This window comes from Pipra filicauda, unplaced genomic scaffold (genome assembly GCF_003945595.2).
Source record: "Pipra filicauda isolate LSUMZ 115617 unplaced genomic scaffold, ASM394559v2 scaffold6_size6359152_pilon, whole genome shotgun sequence".
Classification (NCBI taxonomy): domain Eukaryota; kingdom Metazoa; phylum Chordata; class Aves; order Passeriformes; family Pipridae; genus Pipra; species Pipra filicauda.
In genome coordinates, this window is record NW_024104865.1 from 5,018,606 (window position 1) to 5,041,335 (window position 22,730).

Genomic DNA, 22,730 nt, shown 5'->3' on the forward strand with positions numbered 1-22,730 from the left:
TTTTGTCTTTCATGATTTCTTTGGGAGAATTTTTTTATATGCTTTTACTCTCCTTATAGAAATATCTTGATTGGACTTTCTCGTGGTACCAAGGGATGGCTACATTCCCCTTTGTCCCCAACAATGAGGAGGAAGAAGAGGAGGAAGAGGAAGAATTAAATGGAACAGAAAAATCTCAAGATAAAAAATTAAAGGATGAAAACAAGCCAGATCCAGATGTGGCCCGATATGATGTTGTAAAGGTAAGCACAGTGTTAGACCTGAAATCTTTTTAGGAAAATAGCACACACAGCACTGTGCTGAGCCTATTGAAACATCTACCTTCCTGTGCATCCTGGACAAGAACATTCTGAGCAAGAATTGGAACTCTTCCCTGGCTGTTGGTTGTTATGTTTCTGTCACGTATTACCAGGAGGATGATTTTATTGATCTCTAAAAATGTTGAGTCTTGACTTGTGTGATTTCAGTATCTTTAATATCTCTTAACTTCCTCAAGGAAAATTGACAACAAGCACACCGATGACCTTGTAAGACTTTGCTGAAAGGCTGCATACAGACGTGACTTTCAAGCTCACTTACTTGAGCTAAAAGTGAAGAGGTTTCAACCGTTATTAAAATGTTTTTTGTAAAGTTGAACAAGAATATTACAGCTAGATAGTTCAGAACTAGTAGATTTGTACAATGATATTCTTTTTTTATTTGACATTAGGTGGTTACTTACCATTTCCCCAAATTTCATTCCTCATATTTGTGTTTCTCGTTGTCATGGTTTGAGAGCCCCAAAAATCTAATTCCCTATCTTCAACCCCCACCCCAATCTCAACTCAATGTGAGAAGGTTTTTTCCAGACAACCACACGAGACTTAAAATGGGGGAAAGGGAATATATTACAATGACTGTACACATAAATATTATAATACATTACACACACGATCTCAACTATCTCTACTATGATAAATCAGTATTTACAATGGATCAGATCTCTCTCCCCTCCAAATAAAAGTCTAGGAGGGAAAAAGGAAAGATCCCTTCTTCAGAGCAACCATGTCTCTAAGGCAGCAGGTTTATCTGTTTCGCTCTTCTTCTCATGCAGCAGCTGGATCTCTGCCAGCACACACGAGGGGTATCCAAGCCCCTCGGCCACCCGTCTTTGAACGAGGGTCTTCCTCCGTGGGCTGCGTAGCAGGGACAAAACTCGCTTCACCATGGTCATATCACGAAGTGCAGGGGCATCTTCGTGAAAGTCCCTTCCTCAGGGGGTTCACCCCGAGTCAGAACATCTTGGGCAGCTTTCAGTTGAAAGCCTTTGCCTCAAGAGTTCTACCAGAGCACCTGTGCTCTGTCTCAGGCTGCTAAGCTTGGCAGCAGTGGCAAGGGGGGAAAGCCAAGGTCACCCCCCTCTGCATTCCTTCTCCGTCCCGGTCCAGCTTTCCAGGACGCTTTGAGCTTTTCAGCTCTTCTCTCTCTGGTGCTGCATGTTGCATTTTAGGACTTCCATCCAGTAGGAGTCCACCACCCCAACTTAAGAAGGGTCTCAAAAGGGTTTTGGGGGGGGTTTGGTTCAGTTCTTACCCCCAAAACTCTGTGTAGAGTTTAGTCCTGCTCTCTCTCTTCATTAGACATCTCTGTGTCTTCTTGGCTGCATACTGTGGCTTTCTTATCTTTTGGCTCTTAGCCACAGTCTCTGGATGCTGCTTCTGCTGCTGCTCTGTCTCTGCTCACTCACGGTGGAGAAAACTTTTTTAGCTTTGAGCCACAGGTACTTAGCCCAGCGTTACGCTGTTCCAAGTCCCTGCAGCCCCCCCTAGCCAGGGACTGGGGGGCCCCAGAGGCCCCAAGGGGCTCTGAGCCCCTTTCCTCGTGGCCTCAGAACATGGCTACCACTTCTGTCACCAAACTACAACTACGCTTCTCTTCCGTTTGCTTGTGGTATGTTTATATTTTGCAAAAGCGCTCATTGGTTAAAACTTCAAAACTTCCAGGGTCACCACCCCCTGGGGTTTTACCATTTTATAACTGCAGGGGGAAAACTGTTTCCCCCCACTACACTCGTATTAAGAGTTTTACAGCATTTGTAAGGAATCCCTCCCGCATTTGAAGCCTAATCCCATATTTTTGATACAAGATCTAAAAATTTTTGTTATCTCAAATTCAGTCTTGGTCAAGCTGATGCAACTCTTTTGCCTGCTGCAGTCATTAAAACCTGTGATCACATCAGTTAGTCCTTTTGCTTGAGCACTTGGTTTAAAAGCATCACTGGGTGAATGAATTACTGTACTTGGGCATCTGCTGTTGTTTAGAAGCTTTATGATTTCGGATGTGTTCTACTTGTTGGTGACACTGTTTAAAAAGCTTAACGAAAGAGTTTTAGGTAGAATTGAGACCAGTTTGTGATTCTGGAAACAGTTACATGGTTCAGCATAATGGATTTTAACTTGTTCCAAGTGACCTGAACTCAGAAGGTATTTGGGATAAAATTCCCCACTGTTCCCATTGTTGTGAAATTGATTTCACACCTGCATATTGGCTGTTACAACCCAATTATTCCACACAGTTGGGAAAGGAGTATTTAAACTAGCTGCTGAACTTGGTCAGGCCTAGAATTGCAACTTGCTTGGCTGCAACTTTTAAAAACTAACGGTACTAGAGATTAGGGATGTTATGGATTTGCCTTTTTGCAGAACCAGGAATGCAAAGCACTGTTAAGTAAACTGAAGATTTGTTTCCTGGCACTGCCACTGGTCATGGTCTTCTACTCAGTGAACCATAAATAAAAAATCACATAATCTCTATACATCTCTTTTTCTACTGCAAAATAGGAATTCGTGTCTGTTCTCTGCTTCTGTCAACTTTCTCTGACATGGCAGGTACTATCAGACAAAGTGCTGCACTAGGTGGATGTGGTGAAAATGATTCAAGGAGCATGAGAACTCTTTTCAGCAACAATAGGTTTTAATAGTCCTCTATAGGAAAGATTATTTTCCTATTCCCTGTCACTTGCGTTTTATATTCTGGAAAACACAAATACCCAAACCCCACCAATGGTCTGATTCAGAACAGAAGTTCAGTTGTTCCTGCTCTCTTGAGGTAACACTTGCCAGTGTACTTGAAAATCCCCAGAACCTTATTTCTTTGTTTCCCCACTGCTAATTTTAAAACCATCTCTGCAGAAGATGTAATTGAATCTGCTTTTGTCTTCCAGCAACTGAAGTGCAGAGAGAAATCAGTTAGAGTATAATGGATTTATTTTTTTTTAACACCCTTCAGGGACTTTTAAAGACACGGATCCAGCACCGGCTGAGGTACATCCTGGAGGTGGTGCGACCTGTTCCAACGGTAGTCCTGGATATACTGCACATCCTCACCCACATAGCAAGGCACTCCTCTGAAGCATGTAGCCAGGTAAATCTCCCATTGTACAGGAGCTTGGGAATGACAGAGAAGGGTTTGAAAAAGGAAGGAAGAAGCAGGCAAAGTTATGGCAAGGATGTTAGACAACTTGTCTGTTTTGCATGTCTTCTGCTTGCCTACATAACTGCTTACCTACCTTTGGTTATTTGTGCTGCCTGCTGTTTCTCTGCAGCTGCTTGACTGTCCTCGGTTGATCGAGACCATTGTCAGGGAATTTCTTCCTACTCAGTGGGATCCCCAAGTGGCCGAACCAGGATTTTTACTTACCAGTCTCCATGGAGTTGCTTGTGCCAGTGCTATGAAGTTCATCAGAGTGTTGGCATCTGGAGGCCGAAATGCAACAGCCAGGCTGGTGAGTGGTTCTCGGAAGAGCTTTTATGACTGTAAAGGCCTTTGCTCTCTATGCCTTACTTTCAAAGTAAAGAGAGAAGTTTATTTAGAGGTGACTCTGAGCTGAAGCTGAAATAATAATTGTGAAGAAAGTGCATCGGTGTGTTTTGAAAGATTTGTCAACGGTGTGATAATAATGGTGATTTTGCTGTGTAGCAGCAGAAGAGCTTCAAGCTTTTCTCTGCTTTTTTATGTAGTGAAGTTATGCAAAATCATGGAACACAGTATGGTGATGCTGACCAGTAGCAAATGTTTAGAGCACACATTGGTGTGTGATGCTCTGTACTCTCCCATGTTCCAGTGATAGGTAGCATAGGACTGTATAAGCCAGAGACTTATCACTGTCCCTGTGTTTTACAACCCTGGTTGAATTTTTCTGCCATTTATTTGTCTTAATAACTCTGAGGTCATTTATCAGTATTTTCAACTCCTCTGAACAAGTTCTGGAGAGGTTTTCCACTTCAGAGATAATTGCATTCACTCATATAGGTTGTCATGCTGGTGCTATAAATGCATAAAATCTACCAAGAGTAGCACCCACTACAGTGCAAAGAGCACTTCTTCGGGTTTTTGGTTCAGTTTTGTTAACACCATCTAACAAATTGTTAGCCAGGAAATTGCTAATATCAACAGAAGAACACCAGTCTGTGCTGTAAAATATGGAGAATAATGTGCTGCTGATGGATAGTGCCGTATTTAAAGGCTGTAAGTTGTGATAGGAACATATTAGAGTAAAATTCAGATAGCTTTCCACTTCAGGCTTTGTGTACTCCGGTTGTTTCAAGGCACGCAAAAACTGCTTACAGGGTTCCTGACACTCAGGCTTTGGTTCTGTTGCACTCTTCTATGGTTTTTTACACGTGCTTAAACATGGGAATGGAAGATAATACAAACTAAACCTTCAATGTAGGAATTTATTTTAGCTAACAACAAAGTTCTTCCATCTTCCTCGTGGAAGTAAAATTGACTTTGTCCTCTGTTCTGTAGGAGGGGTGTCAGAATTCATAGTCTGACTCATCAGGTCCTTTGCTTTCTTGTTGGTGTGCATTGATTGCCCTACAAGATGTCTCTAAAGCATTTGAGTTTTAAATCATTTGTATGTCCTTGTGCTGTGAAAAAGACATTGTTACCTCATTTGTTTAGACAGAGCACACACAAGCTTTTGTATGTGTGGGAGGAGGAAAGAGAAGCTCTTTTTTGTGGTTAAGTAAAAATACCCAATTGTAGGGGAGGATAAAAATTATTTCTAGAGAACTGCAAATGAGTCATGTCATGCTTAATTCAATACTAAAATAAGCTCAGAACATTTCTAAGGCATCAACATTCTATAACTTTTTGAAAGTAATAGGCAGGAGGTACACTCTTCTTATAAAATAAACACAGAATCATAGAAAGATTTAGAACCTCTGAATGGCATTTAGTGTGACCTCCCAAAAAGAACGTCTGCATCAGTTCAGTACTTTTGTAAACAGTATTTTTCATAAGGTATATTTTTACATGTAATATCGACTAACGGAGTTCTATTTAAGACTATTTAAAGAAGGATAGTTACGTATTTTTTTAAAAATCAGTTTAATGCTGCAGAAAGCATCCAAAACAAGAGTGTGCATGGGCTAGATAAACCTCCATCAGAAATTATTTTAGGTGTAGTTGATTTGTGTTAGGAATGGTTTAGGTACCCCTAGGCATCCCTTCCAGGAATACTTCTCTGTTAATAGCCATTGACGATTTACTAATCCTTTGTCCTATGCTCCTTAAGATTACACAAAATAATTTGTGTAATCTTAAGGAGCATTTGAAGAGAGGAGTTTAGAGTGGGCTGAACTGAAATCTGCAGCTCTTTTTGTGTGTCAGAGTAATGAGGTAATGATGCATGCAACTGATGTGCCTTGTCACTTTATCTTTTTTCTTGCTTGTTCTTTTTTGTTAATTTGTTTTACAGCTTAACAAATTTGAAATGAGAAGTCGGTTAAGTCGATTTATAGCTGAAGACCCTCTGGATCTGCTTCTGCCAAGGGAAGAAGCCATAAGGCTAAGCACGGAAGCCTTGCGGTTTTGGGCTGTGGCTGCTGGTTATGGACAGGCCTGTGATCTCTACAGGTACAGCCCAAAGCTGGAGAAATGGGGGTGGAGGGCAGAACGGAGAAAATGGACATCCTGTTCCAGAGGGGCAAATAGAGGGTTCTCTAGGCTCAGTCTCTGTTTCCTTCAGAGTGTCTTATCTCACTTTCTCTGGCCTCCTGCAGTAAAACTCACAGTTTCTAAAGGTAGTTGTGATGAGTATTGTCCTTTTCTGGTTGGTTTAAGCACTGGTACTTTGTTGTTTCTCTTCTGTGCTATGGGAGACCACTGTAACTTTTTAGGGTTGCATCCTTTTCCCCTGAAGGCATGAATAATCTATGCTTGTGTGACATCAAGACACACACTTTGCAGCACACCTAGGATTGAATCTGATTGATCTAAGGCAGTCTGTGGCAGCAGTCACCAGCACGCATGCTGAGTGAAGCAGACTGATGCAGTCAAACTGCACAATGCATTGACTTCAGTTCAGTACAAGTTCTTGTGCTTGACTGCCAAGGTCTGCACTGGGATGGGTCTGACCTAGCTCAGGTGTTGAATCTTCTTTCTGTAACTGCACTGAATTGGAAGCAGAGATATGGCCTTGGAGTTGGAAGCAAAGAGGTGGCTATGGAGTTGCTCTGAAGAGGAGTAAAAGGAAGGTCAGTATTGAGTTTCAGAAGGGAGATTCTCATCCACAACAGCATTTTGTGTTCTCCAGCACAATCAGGTATATTAGTTAAAAAGAGTAAAAACTGTATATAGTATTTTAGCACTGTAAATAATGTTGACGAAAGAAACAGCGGAAGATTCCTTAAAGCTGTAAGATTATAACTGTGGATACTGTGGATGAGAACTTGAGAACTATTCCCTTGCAAGAATAGTTTTTCCAAGAGATAATCAGAGTGCTTAGAGACAGAGTATTAGGTAGGTCCCATTCACATGAATTTGGAATGGCAATATTCTTCCTTTGTCATCTTTTTTCCACGTCTGCTTATTTTCATTATTGTGGTGGCGGTGGTGATTCTCATAATGTCATTTTAGCAATCTTTATAAATATGTGATGGGAGAGTGTAAAAGAGATAGAGCCAGGTTCTTCCAGTGGTATGAAGTGAAAGTACAAGAAGCAATGGACACAAATGGAAATACAGGAAACTTCACTGAAGTGTAAGAAAAATTTTTTTACTATAAAGGCAATCAAACACTGGAGCATATTGCAGAGCAAGATCGTGAACTCTCTCCATCCTTGAAAATATTCAAAATCCAACTGGACATATCCCTGGGCAATCTTGGTCTAGCTGACCTCACCTGAACAGGGAGTTGAAGTACAGATGATCTCCAGAGACCCTTTGTAACCTCATCTGTTCTATGATTCATACTACAGTGATCTCTACCCTGTGCTGGTGAGGATACTGCAGTCCCTGCCCGAGTTGCTCAGCACTTGCGCTGGTAGGAGCCCTATGGTTGAACTGTCTGTCCAGCGAGCTGCGGCAGTAGTTACTCTGTTGATACATGTGACACAGACAGCAGGCTACACGGCAGAGCTGCAGGCCAAGCTGAGCAGGTAGGCTCTCTGCCAGTTCTGTGCATCTGAGTAGTTGGCATCCTGTCTTCCCTTTCTTTGGTTTGGAGACCCGGCTATCACCTTTTTCCCCCTTTCATTTGCAATGGTTTCCTGTCCCACCATATCCTTGCATGGTGGGGTAATATCCTCTTGTATTCCCTCTGATACGAGGTCAGAAGCAGTATCTAGTCTGATAGCTGTATGCCTGCTGGCCTGGTAAGAGGCAGGAGTCAAAATCTGTATTCAGCTACGGGGCAGATGGGCAGTGTTAGCCAAGTGCCCTGCTGAAAGGAGCTAGAAGGCTCCTTTGACCTTCCTTTTGGGGTAAAAAAAATAACCTCCCTGAGATTTGGAGGAAAGAACCTCTCTGCGGAGACCAAGAGGGGTCAGGATTAAGAGGTGGTTGGTTTTGATAGACATCAAAGCAGCAGGATTTGCTGAAGACACAGGTACTTTTTCTGGTGGAAAGGAAGAAACTCTTCAACTAAAGCTGAGTACTGAGATAGTGTGTCTGGTAAATCTAGAGCACAGCTCAGGGGCATAGAAGTGCAGGAGAAGAAACTTCAGCTTTTATGAGTAGATCCTGAATTTTTCCTTTCTGCCTAAATTGATTTGATCTGGTCTTTGGGAATATGCAAACACTTTTTTCCCCCTAATCGCTTGTTGGATATGGCCTTCCAAGCTACGTGGAATTGGTAATCTTTCTGTTAAAACTGATGACAGTTGTTTCTGAGATGTATTTGCTATCCTGTGTCATTCTTCCATTGTGTTTCAGTAATAGCTCAGAAGATAGCGTACAGATTCCACCTCCTCCAGTAGCATGGAATCAAGTGTCAGGCTTACAGCCCTTCCTCGAGACAAGTCTGAAAAAACTCCTTCAAGAGATATCCCATACAGAAACTTGGCAAACTCTACAACCTCTGACCACAGCTTGTGTGATCTACTTGGGAGTTTATTACAGTGCTTGCAGCCAACAGGTAAGACCTGAAAATACAGGTTGTCTTCACATCTCACCAGCATCAGCTTGTGTGTTACCTAAAATACCTGAACTTAAAGGCAGTACTGAAAAAGACAGAACTGTCTCTCTAGCTGAGAACTAGATTTTGTTTACCACAGCTTATATCTAGACTGTGTGACATTCAGGGTCACATAAGTCTGCTAATCCTATACATTAGGAGTACCAAATATCCTTTCTTCTGTTGAGATCAGAGTCTCAATCAAGGTATGTGGTAGTGCAGTGATTATTCTTATTTAATGTGGAGATCCAAAGTGTGAAGCAAATATGACCTAATTTAGCGTGGCAGTCCTTTCTTCTGGTGGGATAAATCAAGCTGTGCATTTTTGCATTTGCTGTAGTGTAAGAGTTTACATGTGGACACCTACCTGCACTCATCTGGTTGGAAGATTGAACATTAGGGTCATATCATATGAACTTTGGATAGGAAACAATAAAAATAAATTTATTTGTTGCCCCACTGACATCCAAGGTCAAATTCTGTACAGTTACAGCTATAGTATGTGACCATCTTTTAAAGTGAATTTTCTGAAGGTGACACATCAGTGTGACGCTGTCGAAGAATAATGTCTTGTGCTTTACCTACCCTAAAGATTCATGATCTAAAAATAAATACAATTTTCCTCTCTGCTGCCCAACTGACGTGCCTGAGTTCTAGCCTGGGAGAGCTTCCTTCAAGGTGCGGGGGTAATTTAGTGGCTGTAGTTATTCACACTTGTGCAAATCCTCTGAAACTTGACAAAAGCAACTGCGTTTATTAGTTGTGGCTGGGGTAGAAACTGCCTGTATCTCTCAAAGATGTCTTCAGTGCCCCAAAGGTTGGCAGTACCCTTCACATGCTATCATTATGTCCTGGCATTAGAGAACCAGGACAACCAAGAGGTTAATACTCCTTTTTAACCTTTACAGATACCCAAGAGAGTGGCTGACAGAACAATTTCTGAAGTCCTTGAACTATAATGTGCTGGGTTTTTTAATTTTCACATAAAAGGAAGTTTAATCATCTACCTGTTGTTAGTTGATTAAAAAATAAAATTGCATGTGGCACCTTTGAATAGATTAGTGCAAAAAAAAAAATCAACTTGTATAGTAACCAGATTAGCGTGTACTGGTACCTTCTTGGAATATTTTTGTTAAACTACTAAGAACTAAGGTTAACATCTTCACAGAGGTTTTACTGATTTCTGAAGGGGGATTTTACCTGAGGGAAAATTGGATTTTATGTAATGGAAATGAATATTTCTGTATCGCAAAGCAGCATTCTAATGAAGGAAAAGAGCATTAAAATTTGCCAGTGTGTTCCTTCAACCTGGAATATTGCTACTACGGTCAGAAGAATTTGGATGGTTCTCTAAAAGCCACAGTTCATCCTCTGTGCAGTGTTTATCCACAGTCGTGCTTTGATGGGTAGGTCAATCATGCTTTTTGCAGTTGATTGTTTTTTTTAATTTTTTTTTTGGAGACCCTTGTGTTCCACACTAATTTCTCAAGGTAGTTCTGATTACCTTTGTGTGATCTTCAATTTAAATAGAAAGATGTAGATGGTATGAGGAGGGGGCTTTAGCCTAGTTTTCTTTTAGGGAATCTTGATCCCATGGATCCCATACCTTGCTTCCAGTCAATTAAGAATCTCTGAGATGCATTTTAATACTTGAGTGCGAGAACACCTTGAGGTGCCAGCTCTCAGCTTCCACACTATGAGCAGTGAGGCCAGCTCTAAGCTAGAGCAGTACCACTCTGTAGGTGATGTGGTCTGGCCAAAAAAGAATAAACACAGAGAAAGCAATTAAACGAATCTATCTTTTTGTCCTCACTGGGAGACACTCATCATTCACCGTCTTTTCCTGTGTTTCTCCATGTCTTCTGCAGCCATCAGTCAATCCAATTGACTGCTTAGAGGAACTGGAATGTTTGACATCTCAGGTGCTGCAGCCCCTTCTCAGCCAGCCAGCCATACAGAGCATGTGGGACTTGCTCAGGTAAAACCATTTCACTGCTAAGATGCTGTTGCCAGAAGCTAAGGGAGCCTCATTTCTACACTGTACTGTGTGACAATTCTCCCCCCTCCCATTTCTTTTCCCTGTACCTATGTGCCCCAGAAGTGTGAATTAGAGCGCAGCAGGGCTCTGCACACTGCTGTCTTCTTTCCCCTCACAGAAAAAGCATGATGGCCACAGAAGTTCTTCAGTTCCTCCTTTTCTACCTCAGAGATGCTGCTGCATCTCTGTTTTACCATGTAGCTGTGTTTTTCATATCCATTTCAGATTATTTTAGTCACTCTTGGCTTTGATTCTGCTTTGGTTTCACTGCTTTTTTTAAAAAAAACATTAGTTGAGTCCCTCTTATGTGAGGAGGGGGGATGTGTATGTGCATGTACCATTCATGTGCTCTGTGTGATGCTATATATATAAAATATTTTTAGTACATTCACATCTTTAAGCTCCTGCAGAGCTTCACTAAGGCTTTGAAAGCCCCTGTGGAAAAGTGAAAAGCCACATACCGGGATAACATAAGCTCTGATTGTGGGAACAGTTAAGCACTGCAGATATTCTGTCTTTCTGCTGTAGAGGGAGCCTCCTTACTAGGCTGTGATCAATCCTCTGGACCAGGAGAGTGGGAACCTAAAAGGCCTGGTAATCAGGGAGAAATCCATCTGCTTCTGAGAACATCTGATATAAGGGACACTTGAAATTTTTGAGTTTAAGTGGTATTTGAATGGTCACCAAACAGTTTGGTCCATGTTCTTTCATGACTGGAACCGATGTCTGAAGCTCTTGGCACCAAAGCTTCCAACGTGAGCACTCGTTAGACCCTTTTCTGCCCCTTGGGGTCTGAAAACAGTGGGTTAGGTCAGACTATAAGAACCCATCAGCAAGAATTCTCCTACGCTGTTCTTAACATTGACTGGTGAAAATGAAGAGTAAGTTAATCTCTGCCTGAATATTTTTACAATTTTGTCTAAACTTTCTGGGCAGATTAGGGCCAGGAGTTCAAGGTACTCCATGAGCTCCAGATGCGTTCATGCATCTCCTACATGTAATGCCAGTGGTAGAAAGAGCCACGCATTTAAGCAAACCGTTTTCTGTCACAGAGTAACAATATGGATCTTTGACAGGGTTTTTCCTATTGCCCCATTACCACTGAGCAACATGCTTGTAGTCGCTCTTCCTTGTGGCAGTCTTGCCTGTACAGACATGGCTTATCCAGTGTGGGGCCCACAAGCACTGCTGGTACGAAAAGTTCTAGTTTTGACTGCAGAGAACACACGCACCCCAAGAGTGGTTTGCATGGTCATGTTTATGTACCTTAAAGCTAGTTTTCTTCTGAAAAGATTCTAAAAATATGCATTTCATGAGCACATAAAGGGCAGCGTTTTTGCCATGTCAATTTTAGTTGTAATCAGGCTTTTTGGCTTTGCCTACAAGGTTATTTCCGTAATGTCTTGAGTGGGTGGGCAGCTTTATTAGCCTGGTTTGCATATGTATGTGGGGAAATGTGTGGGGTTTTTTTCAATCGAAGGTCTGGTGTTTCCAAATGCTTGACATCAGAGATGCGTCACTGCATCAGTATTTCTGCTTGTTGTGACCAATTTAGCTGAAGATAAGAATTCGTGATAGCTCACTGGCATTAGCTTGTATGGCAGTAGTGCTTACTGGACTAACCATGATACTAGTTTTTTTCTTGCACAGTCTTCAGGGCTTCCGTTTTGCTGTAATGTGTGGTGCAGTTGAGATAGAAAGTAACATTCCTTACAAGATAACTCCTCAGCAGTATGAATGCTTTTGACCTGACCCCCCTCTCTTTATTTGTTCACACAGGCCATGTTCTGCTTTGTGCAACCCTCTGTCCTGTTCCCCGGCACCAGAATCCATCATCAGCATTTCATCTCTGAGTTGCACTGGAGGCAAACCTCCTTTGAGCCTGGTTGGCTCCAAGTCACCTTTCCCCTTCCTTACTGCCCTCCTGTTTCTCATCAATAGTATCACTGATATTCACAAGGGCCTGACCAGCAAGGTAAGAAAAGAATTTTTCACTGTAAATTTCACTGTAAATTCTAGGTGAACGATGATATACTTGTGAGGGAGATTAGTATTTCTATCTTTCCAGGCTTAAAAGAGATGTTAGAAGGACCGTTAAAAACAAATTGCTGTGCATTTTTATTTTAAAACTATTCAAGTATTATAGAGAGAAATACCCTCATTTTCAGAACAGATGGGATGAGGATCTGAAAAATACCTCGTCTTTGAATTGCAATATCCATTTGACGCCAGGAAGCTGGAATTATAGAGCAAGTGGCACTTAAAGGATGGACTTATAAAGAATGTTGAGAAAAATTGAGTAACTGTTGTTTGGCTAAGCAGAATAAGTAGCTTGAATGTCAGTGGAGGAAAGGCATGGTTGAAGCATGTATAACAAAGGAAAATGGGATAATATTAAATAAGAGAATGACTACTACAGTGACTGAAGAGGTTCCTTCCTACTTCAGGTTGTCCTGAATTTGTAGAATGAGTGAGTTATGGAAGATTACAGACTCTGAGGAGGAAATGACTGAGCCCTAGAGAGATGGAGTACCTAGCATAAGCTTTTTCAAAGCCTTCCTGTCACCTTCTGTTGAATTAGGTAAATACTAATAGAAATATCTGGCCAGATAAGGGAAAAAGATGTTTAAGCCCCTGGCCAGACTTCTGCCTTCTGAAGCACTATGCAGGCAGTGACCATTGGTTACCTGTGATGGGGATGGTCATGATGGATGCAGGTGAACTCAGAGGCAGAAAAACAGATATTTATCAGGCTGTTTTTAAATATCCCTTTTGGAGTAGCCAACAGGAATTCTCATATAAGGAGGTAGGAGGTAAGCCTTGGAGGGGGCTATGTTTTACTTTCCTCCAAGCACAGACTGTCTTATTTGTACCCCTGCTTGTGATTCCTTTACAGTACAGCTCTGTGCTGGGCTTCAGAGGCTTGAAGGATTATCTGCATCAAAGCTGGCAGACTGGACCTCCCTCTGTGACTCCCTCATCTGCGTGGATCCTACGCCATGAATATCATCTGCAGTACTTTGTGTTAGCATTGGCTCAGAAAATGGTATTGTTATTAGTCCTTTCATTTCTTTCACATAAGGAATTGACTTTGCTGGCAACCAGTCTTCACATCCATGTTCTTTCTTGTGTCTGACTTAGGTCTGGCGACTCTTCAGATGACTTTTATGCCCCATTAGCAAATAACATCTTTACAGTTACTGATGTGGGGATTTAGTTCCAAAATACTTTGGATGGCAAAATATATTTTTGCCTGTCTTTGGGATAGAGTAAGAACAAAGTTTTCAACTGTGCTGCTAAAAAACTGTCTGACTACCTAAGGCAGTCAGGGGAAGGAGGAAGATCTCTTGGTATGAATGCTGACAACTCTTGCAGCCTGCCTCAGTCTTTCACTTTCCAGCAAGATTTGTGTCTTGTTTGACCCTCCTGTCCTCATTGATTGTCTTTGTTGACAAATGATATAGTGCTTTTATGTGTTGTTTTGTTTCCTGTACAGGCAGGCGCTTGTCCGAATTACACCCAGCATGCCTCACTCCATCACTGTGTTGCCATGGCATTGCTAAGCCGCCTGTTGCCAGGGAGCGAGCATCTGGCTCACAAGGTCCTACTGGATCTTGCCTTTAATCCAGAGTTTCTTCCGTAAGCTTTGCATTTTTTCCTTTCTCTAGGCTGGTACATGGGAAAACTTGGGGAAAATGGAAAAAACCACATTGGCACTGTAATTTTGTCATAATTTCTGGCGTTTAACAGGGCCCGTGTTTGAATTGTGGTTATTCTTCAGGCACTGAGCCTTCTAATCAGACAAGCACCATGGTTGCATATTTCTCTCTAGTGTACCAATGTTGAGAAATGTGCCCGGTTTCTTTTGGTTTCCTCTGTGAAAAGGCTTGTGTGATTCCTGATAGAACTGATTTTCACTAGGGCCTGGCATCTGCCATCTAGAGTGTAGCAATTCTAGAAAATAAATGGGAATTTGACATAGCCTGAAAAACTTAATGAAGTTTATGAGTGGGTTTGTATGTTTGTGTGGTGGTGCTTTAGTTTTTTGTTTGGTCAGCAAAATGGTCAGTGTTTGGTCTGAGATCATGGCATATGGATTTGACAAACACCCTCCACACACACAGTTTCTGACAGTCTGTATGGTTCCCCTGACCTTTCCACTGCCAGCTGCAAAGCTACTGTTATGAGAATTGTCTTACTGATTCATGTAGGCCTTATATGATACACAGTATTTCATCTCAGCACCCTGACATCTGTGTTAGTAAGTAGGCTGCCTCTGTGGAAAAGGGGTTTCAGCCTCCACACCAGACTGCTGGTATCATGTGGAGGTTTTTCATGGCACAGCCTCAGTGTTGCTAACTCCAGAGGTGGTTCTGTGAATTCCCTATGAATACCAAGATAGCTGGTGCTTTATGGGCATTCTGTATTAGAGTACCTGAATGCTGTAGAAAGTGTTGCCAGTGCTGTGCATATGCTACTCTTCCTGTTCCAGGAAGGTTGTAGAGATGAATTTATGTGCTGTTTTATTTGTTTGGTGTTTTAGGGGGGCTTTTTGCTTGTTTGTTTCTTAAACTGTTGTTTGTCTTTGTCTTACAGTGAAGGGAAAGCTGGAGGGCCAGAAGCAGCTGACTTCTCTGATATTCTGCATCTGGGTACCAGTGCAAAACTGGCTCAGCCTGGCTCTGCGACAGCAGTTTTTTCAAAGGTTACTCGTGGTGCCCTGCTGAGAGAATCGTATCAGAATCTGCCTTCCATTCGTTCCTGTTACCTTTCTCATTTTGTCCACTTGCAGCCTACTCTTATGCATTCCCAAGCGTCCTACCAAGGGCGGAATTACCTCATCCAGTCAATGCTGCTTCCTGAGGTCAGAGGGCCCATCCTGCCTTCAGACTGGCCGTTCTTTCCACTTATCAGCCTCTACAACAAAGTGACTAATGCAGAGACACATGGGGCTGTACTGAACTCTCTCCCACTTGATCTTGTCAATACTGTGACCTGGAACTTGCAATGGGTCTTACTGCTGGAAACCTGGCGTGATAAAACCCTTCAGAGCATCCCTACTGCTGCCAAACTTGCACGGCTTATGTGTGTCTTCCTCACAGGCTGTGACCTCTTTCTAGAAGCACCAATCCACCGCTACACAGCTGGCCTTCTCTCTGTGTACTGCCAGCCCAAGGCCCTGGACTCCCTGAACTTGGATGCTCCTCTCCCTGGTTTGGCATCCTTCCATGACCTCTATAGAAGTCTCCTGGAGCAGTTTGAAGGTGTCTCCTTTGGAGACCCACTGTTTGGAGTCTTTGTTCTTCTACCTCTGCAGAAGCGTTTCAGTGTTCATCTGCGTCTCTCTGTTTTTGGGGAGCACACAAATATCCTGCGGGCACTTGGAGTGCCGTTACAGCAGGTAATCCTGGCTTATGGTAGTTGCATGTCACTGCATACTTCTGGATTACTGGGCTCTTGCCTGTGATTCTCCAGCCTTGATTTGGGCATCACAGCCCTTCCCCTTCTTCCCCATTCCTCTGTTCCAGTAGAATAATCATGCTTTCTTTGCTTAGAAGCTTTTCATTCTCCTTAAAGGGAGTCCAACTCATGAAATGTAAAATAGAATAGGAATGGAGAGCAATGTTCTTTTGATTTAAGGCTGTACCAGCAGTATGTACATTTTACAGCTTGATTGACTGTAAGTCTAAAGAGCAAAGTCCAGCAGCTGTAGGTCACATAAGCATTTTCAGACACCTTTTGAACTTTATTTTGAAAGCAGATAGTATGTATATGTGGAGGGCAGGAGCTGTGAAATCGCTCAGTCTTCAGTGGAAACTGTGCCACACCCTGCTTGTCTAGTGATTGAGAACCTTCTAATTTATAGGCTGTATATGAAGGGCTCACCGCATCCCATGTTCCGCCAGCAATTGCCTTTCCCTTAAATAAATATTTCACACCTTGGTGAGAACCTTTTCCTTGCCCAGTGCATAGACAAATACTAATTTTCCCTATCAACCATATTTCCACATTTAGTCATACTGGAGTTGTGCTCTGCTGGGTAAGTTGGCACGAAAATTTGGTCTGTCAACTTCAGGACTCTGGTTTTTTTGAATAAGCAGAGCACAAGAGATAGAATTTAGTGGTGCTGTCAAAAGTGCTCTGTCTACTTACTTTGTAACCACTCTTCTTACCTGTGCCAAAAATCAGCTGCAGTGATAGAACCTGTAAAACATCGCTCCATAAAGCTGAAGAGGTCTTGAGAACGCTTTGTCAAGGCATGTTACATCAGTCAGTGTGGGCAGTAGCAGCTCTTGCTGCAAATGGGGGTCATGCCGCCATGTACATCATGTTATATAGGCAGCCATGTGCAAACAGCTGGGGAACACCCTAGAAATCATGAACTTCCCCTCACTACTTAGACCCTGACAAAAATTGTAATGTTGCCTCTGTATGGGTTTGTTGCAGTTCCCTGTGCCGCTTAAGCGATACACTTCCCCTCCTGAGGATAACCTGAACCTCCTGCGACTCTACTTCCGAACACTGGTCACTGGTGCGCTGCGTCACACCTGGTGCCCTGTTCTTTACGTGGTGGCTGTGGCTCATGTGAACAGCTTTATTTTCTCCCAAGAAAGTGCGACGCAGGTAGGTGACGGATAGCAGAACTTCTTTGGGTTTTGCATCTGCTCTCCCAGGGGTCCAGTGTGGCTCGTGGTGAATCACTGACCTTGGGACTTAAAAACAAAGATTGTAAGCAGCTGTGTTGAGAGGACTGGTCGGCTGTTCAGTAGACCACGTATGAGGCAGCAGCTTTTGTTCATTATGCCCTGAAGTACTTGCACTAATGGTAGCCAGTCCCACATAAATTTTTGAAGTCAGCAACTATGTGGGCTGTGGTATCGAGGGAAGAATAAAGCAGAAAGGATGAGGGAGCTGTAGGCAGAGAGAGCTCCACCTAGTTGATCAAGGAAAGCCAGTTGATGTAATCTTTTTGGATTTCAGTAGATCTTTTGATACTGTCTCCCACAGTAAATGAGTCTGGCCCACAGCTAGATAAACACATCACGCAGTGGGTGAGCAATCAGCTCACGGGTCAGAGGGTAATAGTGAATGGGGTGACATTAGACTGGTGACCTGTCACCAGTGGGGTTCCACAGGGCTCCATCTTGGGGCCTGTGCTCTTCAACATCTTCATAGATGACTTGGACACAGGACTGGAAGGGATACTAAGCAAGTTTGTAGATGACACAAAACTGGGAGGAGCTGTTGAGTCCCTCAGAGGTAGAGAGGCCCTGCAGAGAGACCTCGACAAATTGTAGAGATGGGCAATCACCAGTCATATTTAGTTCAACAAGGGGAAGTACTGGATTCTGCATCCCGGATGGGGCAACCTTGGATGTATGTGCAGACTGGGGAATGAGATGCTGGAAAGCAGTGCTGTGGAAAGGGACCTGGGGTTCGTGGTCAGTGGCAAGTTGAATATGAGTCAGCAGTGCTCTGGCAGCCAGGAGGGCCAACCGTGTCCTGGGGGCATCAAGCAAAGCATCGCCAGCCAGTTGAGGGAAGTGGTCATATCACCAAGCCTCACAGAGTTCAAGAATTGTTTTGATGACACCGTCAGGCACATGGTGTGACTCTTGGGGATGGTCTTGTGCAGGGCTAAGAGTTGGACTTGATGGTCCTTGTAAAGTCCCTTCCAACTCAGCATATTCAGTGATTCTGTAAAAGATTTGGTCTCTGCCTGAGCAATCTTAAGGTGTAAAGTACTTTTTACTTTCACTTTGCTTGAGTAACCAAGTAGAAGCTTTCCCGTGGCCTTGGAGCCTCTAGCAATGATTAGTTGTGCTAACAACACTTCACCTCTCATCTGCAGTTCTACCTGAAGGATGAGAAATCAGCTGAGATTCAGATCAGGGAAAGGAGGAGAGAGGCAGGATCCAAGTGATAGCCATCTCAAGCACTTTCTGCTAGAACAAGCTGCTCATTGTCATAATTAACAAATCATCCTGGAGTGCTGTATGCTCATGGGCAAAATTATTATTGTACTCTATTAAGGAAAGTATGTGTTTTGTTCCCAGGAGACTGATGCTGCTCGGAAGAGCATGCTGCGGAAAACATGGCTGTTGGTGGATGAGGTAGGATCTATAAGATTCAGTTTGTACCCCTGGGAATTAAATTTTCTATACCTGGTACTCTTACATACTTATATTTGGCTTTTGAAATTTGTGTTTAACTACCTTGCTAATTTGAGAATGAGAGATTAGCAGTAGGATTTTGGCCTGCAATGTCTATAAATACTGTTAACCAGTTCTTGTAGTAATTAAACTCAAAACATGGAGCCCATTGAAACCTAGATGAATCTCCTGTACTGTATTTCAATCGTCTTGTCCAGGCAGCATTATATCTGGATAGTTAGAGGTGCTAGAGGAATGATTCTAGCACAGCTATGAATAGATAGACAGCAGTGATCTGCCTTAACTCTGAGGTTAATGCTTCCCCTGAAAAGAGTAGAACTGATGCAAGGTTTCTCCTTTTCTCAAGGAGCTTGCCAAAGTCTATCCTTTTTGTGACAGAATGGGGTCATTTGGCCCTCTGTGATTAGTGTCGAGGGTAAATTATTAGATCCCACTCAAAACCCCACCTGGGTTTCTGGCAAAAAAGTCCTTATGAGAGGCTGTTGAGAAGACGGTGGAGTTGTGTTCAGAAGAGGAATTCTCATACAGATCAAAAGTAAATTTTATTGCAAGAAACTTGCCTTTTATAGCTCTTTGATTGAAGATATAATTAAATATGTTGGGTATGATGGAATTGTACTATCTGCAGATTGCTATGTTGTGTTGGAGATGGTGGAAAAGATTAGATTCCTTTCAGACATGTTTAATGGTTACTGTTTCTTTCTTCAGAATTTGAAAAAACACCTACTGTACTACAGACTGCTGAATGCAGAGAACCCTATGGGATTTGACCTTTATGAGCAGCTCCCTCCCATGAGACTGAAGTACCTGCAGATGGTGACACAGAAAGAAAATAAGGAGAATGCACCAACGCTAGACTCATAGCAAAACACTTGTGCATGAAGAGAGCCAAGGTGAATAAGAAGAGCTCAGTTTATACTTCACTGATGAAACTACTTGCAGCTCAGATGGTTTTAGTATTTATCTGGACATTCTTGGCATCTTTGCCACATGAAGCACTGATAGAATGCTCCCAGGTCTGCAGAACAATGCACAGTATTTGCGTGTGTGGCCTTTCTGTGTTGAATGTTGGAGCATTTTCCTTCATTTTCTTTCGTGTTGTTCTTCTTCTTCCCAGAGAAGGTGAGGATGTGTCTGAAAGGCGCTGGACTGTTGGATGAACTGAAGGAATTGGAAAAGCTATTTCATTCAGTCAGGCTGGAAACTGGGTTTTCAAGATGCTGTCTATCTTCCCTAGATATTTCCCTTGCTTTTTTTGTACCCTGAATTTTGAATGGTCCTTTCCACACACTATCCCCTACAAATAGAATGATGATGTGACAGGGAAAAAGCTGATCCTGAGAGCTCTTTTATTCCTTACATTTAATATATATATATAAGCAGTTTCTTCAGGATAGTGTTCTGTGCATACAGATGTATTGCGTCAGATCTCTAAGAAATATTAATACCTAATGCAGTGGTACAAACATGAATATCTTCCCTTGGCTGTCTTTTGGATAGTCTCTAAACTGTTTTCTTTTTTCCCTTAATTTGGTTCCATGTATAACAAGATCAAAAATAATTTAGAGAAAAAAAAAGCATCTGCTTGTTTAGCTAGAATATGTATTGATTGCCTTCTGAGGAGAATGCAATTTCAATGTTGAAGTGGAGTTTCTTAGCTCAAATGTAATTTTATCAATGTTTAATTTGATCCCACTTCTACATCCAAATTCTATATTGCAGCCTTAGACACAAGGCTAAAAGGCTCCTCACAAGTGCCACATCAAGTCCAGAATTTACTCTAGGTTTGATCCCCCTGGATGTTTTCTTTATATCCAGTAATTTTTGCAGAACTACAGTCACTCTGGCAGGCTTTTGTTTGGAGAACTTTAACAAGGTTTGTTCATAAAAGTATTTCTGATTTTTTGTTCTTACAAATAAATTCCTCTGGAAGGTGCAGGGTAATGCCTAGTCTGAAGGCCTAAGCTCCTGTTGTTACCTATCAAACAGGCCAAGTTAGCTTCCCTCCAAAGAAACCATGCCTGTATTAACCTTGCTCCAGTCAATGTCCCAAGAGGAGTATGAAACACTGTTAATAGGCCTGCTTGTAGTTATTGAAATTGTTCAGACAAGAAACAAAGTCCAGATAGCAACTTTATAGAATCAAAGAATCATTTAGTTTGGAGAAGACCTTTTAAGATCATTGTGTCCAATGATAACAGTATCTTTCTTTCACCTGAAAAGTCAAGTGTTGCTGCCCCCTCAAATGGCTACATAATCACATAGAGCTTAGGGCATTTGTGACTGGGTTGCTGTCTTTGTATTGGCAGTTTTCTAAGTGTATCAGTCCCCCTTAAGTTGCCAAAAAATAAACAGTTTCATTTTCCTTCACCTTATTTCAGAAAGGGCAAAACTGGCATTTCCATTCAATCTTTTTTCTGCTTTTATCTAGATGGTGAGAGCCCAGCAGTTGTCTTTCAAGAGCAATGGATGGTAAAATATAAGGACTCCTAGCTGCCCCTTTAAGACCAGCCTTCATCAAGGACTTCGCCTTTTGCTTTTTAGACCACCAGTTATAAAATCTCTTCCATTACTTTGTGCGATGCAAAGTTGAGTTTTGTATTGTGTACAGGGTGTAAATAAATATTTTGAGAACTATGCAGCTATTTTTTTTAACTGTGAGACTGCTTTTCTTTAAGTCTTTCTTGAATTTGGAGAGTTCCATTTGCAATTTATCAATATCTTGGGAATGCTACTGCTGTGAGAAAATGCACTAAGCTTTGCAGCTCTGTAAGAAAGCTCCTCAAGCCAAAAATGACATGTTGTGTGATGGGTCAGTAATACAGGGTACCAAATGCTGTGTGTACTTGGGGAAGGTGCAGAGTGGGTATCATGTGATTTGTCACATACCACAGGTGGGAAGACAGTAAAAATACCATGGATGGTATTTGAAATTGTGATACAAGTATCAGCAACGGAGGGAAGGAAAAGAAAGGATCTCAAATAGTTCTGCAGGCCACAGTTATGTGCAGAAAATTCTAAGGATGCTGCATGTGAGTTTTCAAAATGTCGAATGTCACTTGAGGTGGTACAGCAGTCCTAAGCTTGAATTTTTTAAGGCTTTGGGCAGCCTTTTACCAGATTTCTCTGCAGAACACTAGAGGGCATTGCTTTGTCTAGTTTTAAATGCAAGCTTTCTCAGCTTCAGCGCTATTGGAACTTGGAAAAAAAACCCCACCGAAAAACAACCAGCCTTTAAACATGGTTTGAATTTCCTGTGGTTTTTACTTTTGCAAATCCTTTTGGAGCAAGTGTGGAGAATTCAATATTTTATGTGATAGGTTGCTAAGAATTATTCGGTGCTTTACCAGCAGGAACGTTTTGGAAAAATCCTGGTAGAGTGAATGTAAGATTTAAACTTCAGCTGAATGCAGTCAGAGACAGGACCAAAGCATGCCAGTTCTGTTAATCCAGTTTAATCCTGATCAGGGTGAGTGAGGAGATGAAGAAAATTAAAACTGTCCCCAAAAAATTGATGTGACTTCTTAAATCTTTATTGAAAGCTTAAGATTTCCTTGAGAAGAAAATAATTCTGCTGAAATAAGACCCACAAATAGGTTTCTGGGGTTGAAGTGGTTCTAGCTCAGAACAACGTATGTTGTCTGATAATTCTCATCAGAAGTCAACCAAACCAGCAACAACAACCAAATAAAACTATCCCTGCCTATGTTTTAATTCTTAGAAACAAAAAAAGGCCTCATCTTTTGGTCCTTTGTGGCTCGAAAATGCTTGATTTCATCCAAGTTACTGATATTGTCCCATGTGGATAATGGTGGAATCTATATGGTACAAATTTAGCAGGGGCTGTGCTGGAAGGCAGTGACGTGTTTTTAAAAATGATTGATTGTACTGGAGATGAGTTGAAGGTAATGCTTTTAGTACTGCTGTTGAGTTGGTAAGTAAGATGGTGGGGTTGTCAACGGTTTTGCATCCCATAACTTTAATGGCTGAAGTTTTCTGCATTCTACTGAATCTTTTTTTGCATTTTGTAATGGGAGAGTGAGCTTCCATCAGCTTGGAAGGACGTCCTTTCTTGCCTA

The 22,730-nt window shown here is 42.1% G+C and overlaps 1 protein-coding gene across 4 annotated transcripts in view; it reads left to right on the forward strand.

The window, feature by feature from the left end:
• RPAP1 (RNA polymerase II associated protein 1) overlaps window positions 1-21,292 on the forward strand; it is a 40,948-nt gene extending 19,656 nt beyond the window's left edge. For 2 of the 4 annotated variants that reach the window (XM_027750183.2, XM_027750185.2), the window contains exons 12-25: window positions 60-242; window positions 3,268-3,402; window positions 3,584-3,763; window positions 5,744-5,901; window positions 7,244-7,423; window positions 8,199-8,400; window positions 10,308-10,417; window positions 12,257-12,452; window positions 13,374-13,523; window positions 13,974-14,116; window positions 15,074-15,878; window positions 16,925-17,101; window positions 18,535-18,591; window positions 19,360-21,292. In XM_027750183.2, coding sequence (XP_027605984.2) covers window positions 60-242; window positions 3,268-3,402; window positions 3,584-3,763; window positions 5,744-5,901; window positions 7,244-7,423; window positions 8,199-8,400; window positions 10,308-10,417; window positions 12,257-12,452; window positions 13,374-13,523; window positions 13,974-14,116; window positions 15,074-15,878; window positions 16,925-17,101; window positions 18,535-18,591; window positions 19,360-19,515 — 2,832 coding nt within the window. In that variant the 3' untranslated portion in view covers window positions 19,516-21,292. The remainder of the gene's footprint in view (window positions 1-59; window positions 243-3,267; window positions 3,403-3,583; window positions 3,764-5,743; window positions 5,902-7,243; window positions 7,424-8,198; window positions 8,401-10,307; window positions 10,418-12,256; window positions 12,453-13,373; window positions 13,524-13,973; window positions 14,117-15,073; window positions 15,879-16,924; window positions 17,102-18,534; window positions 18,592-19,359) is intronic. The other 2 variants (XR_003546186.2, XM_027750187.2) reach the window with 2 other exon arrangements.
• The last annotated feature ends 1,438 nt before the right edge of the window (window positions 21,293-22,730 follow it).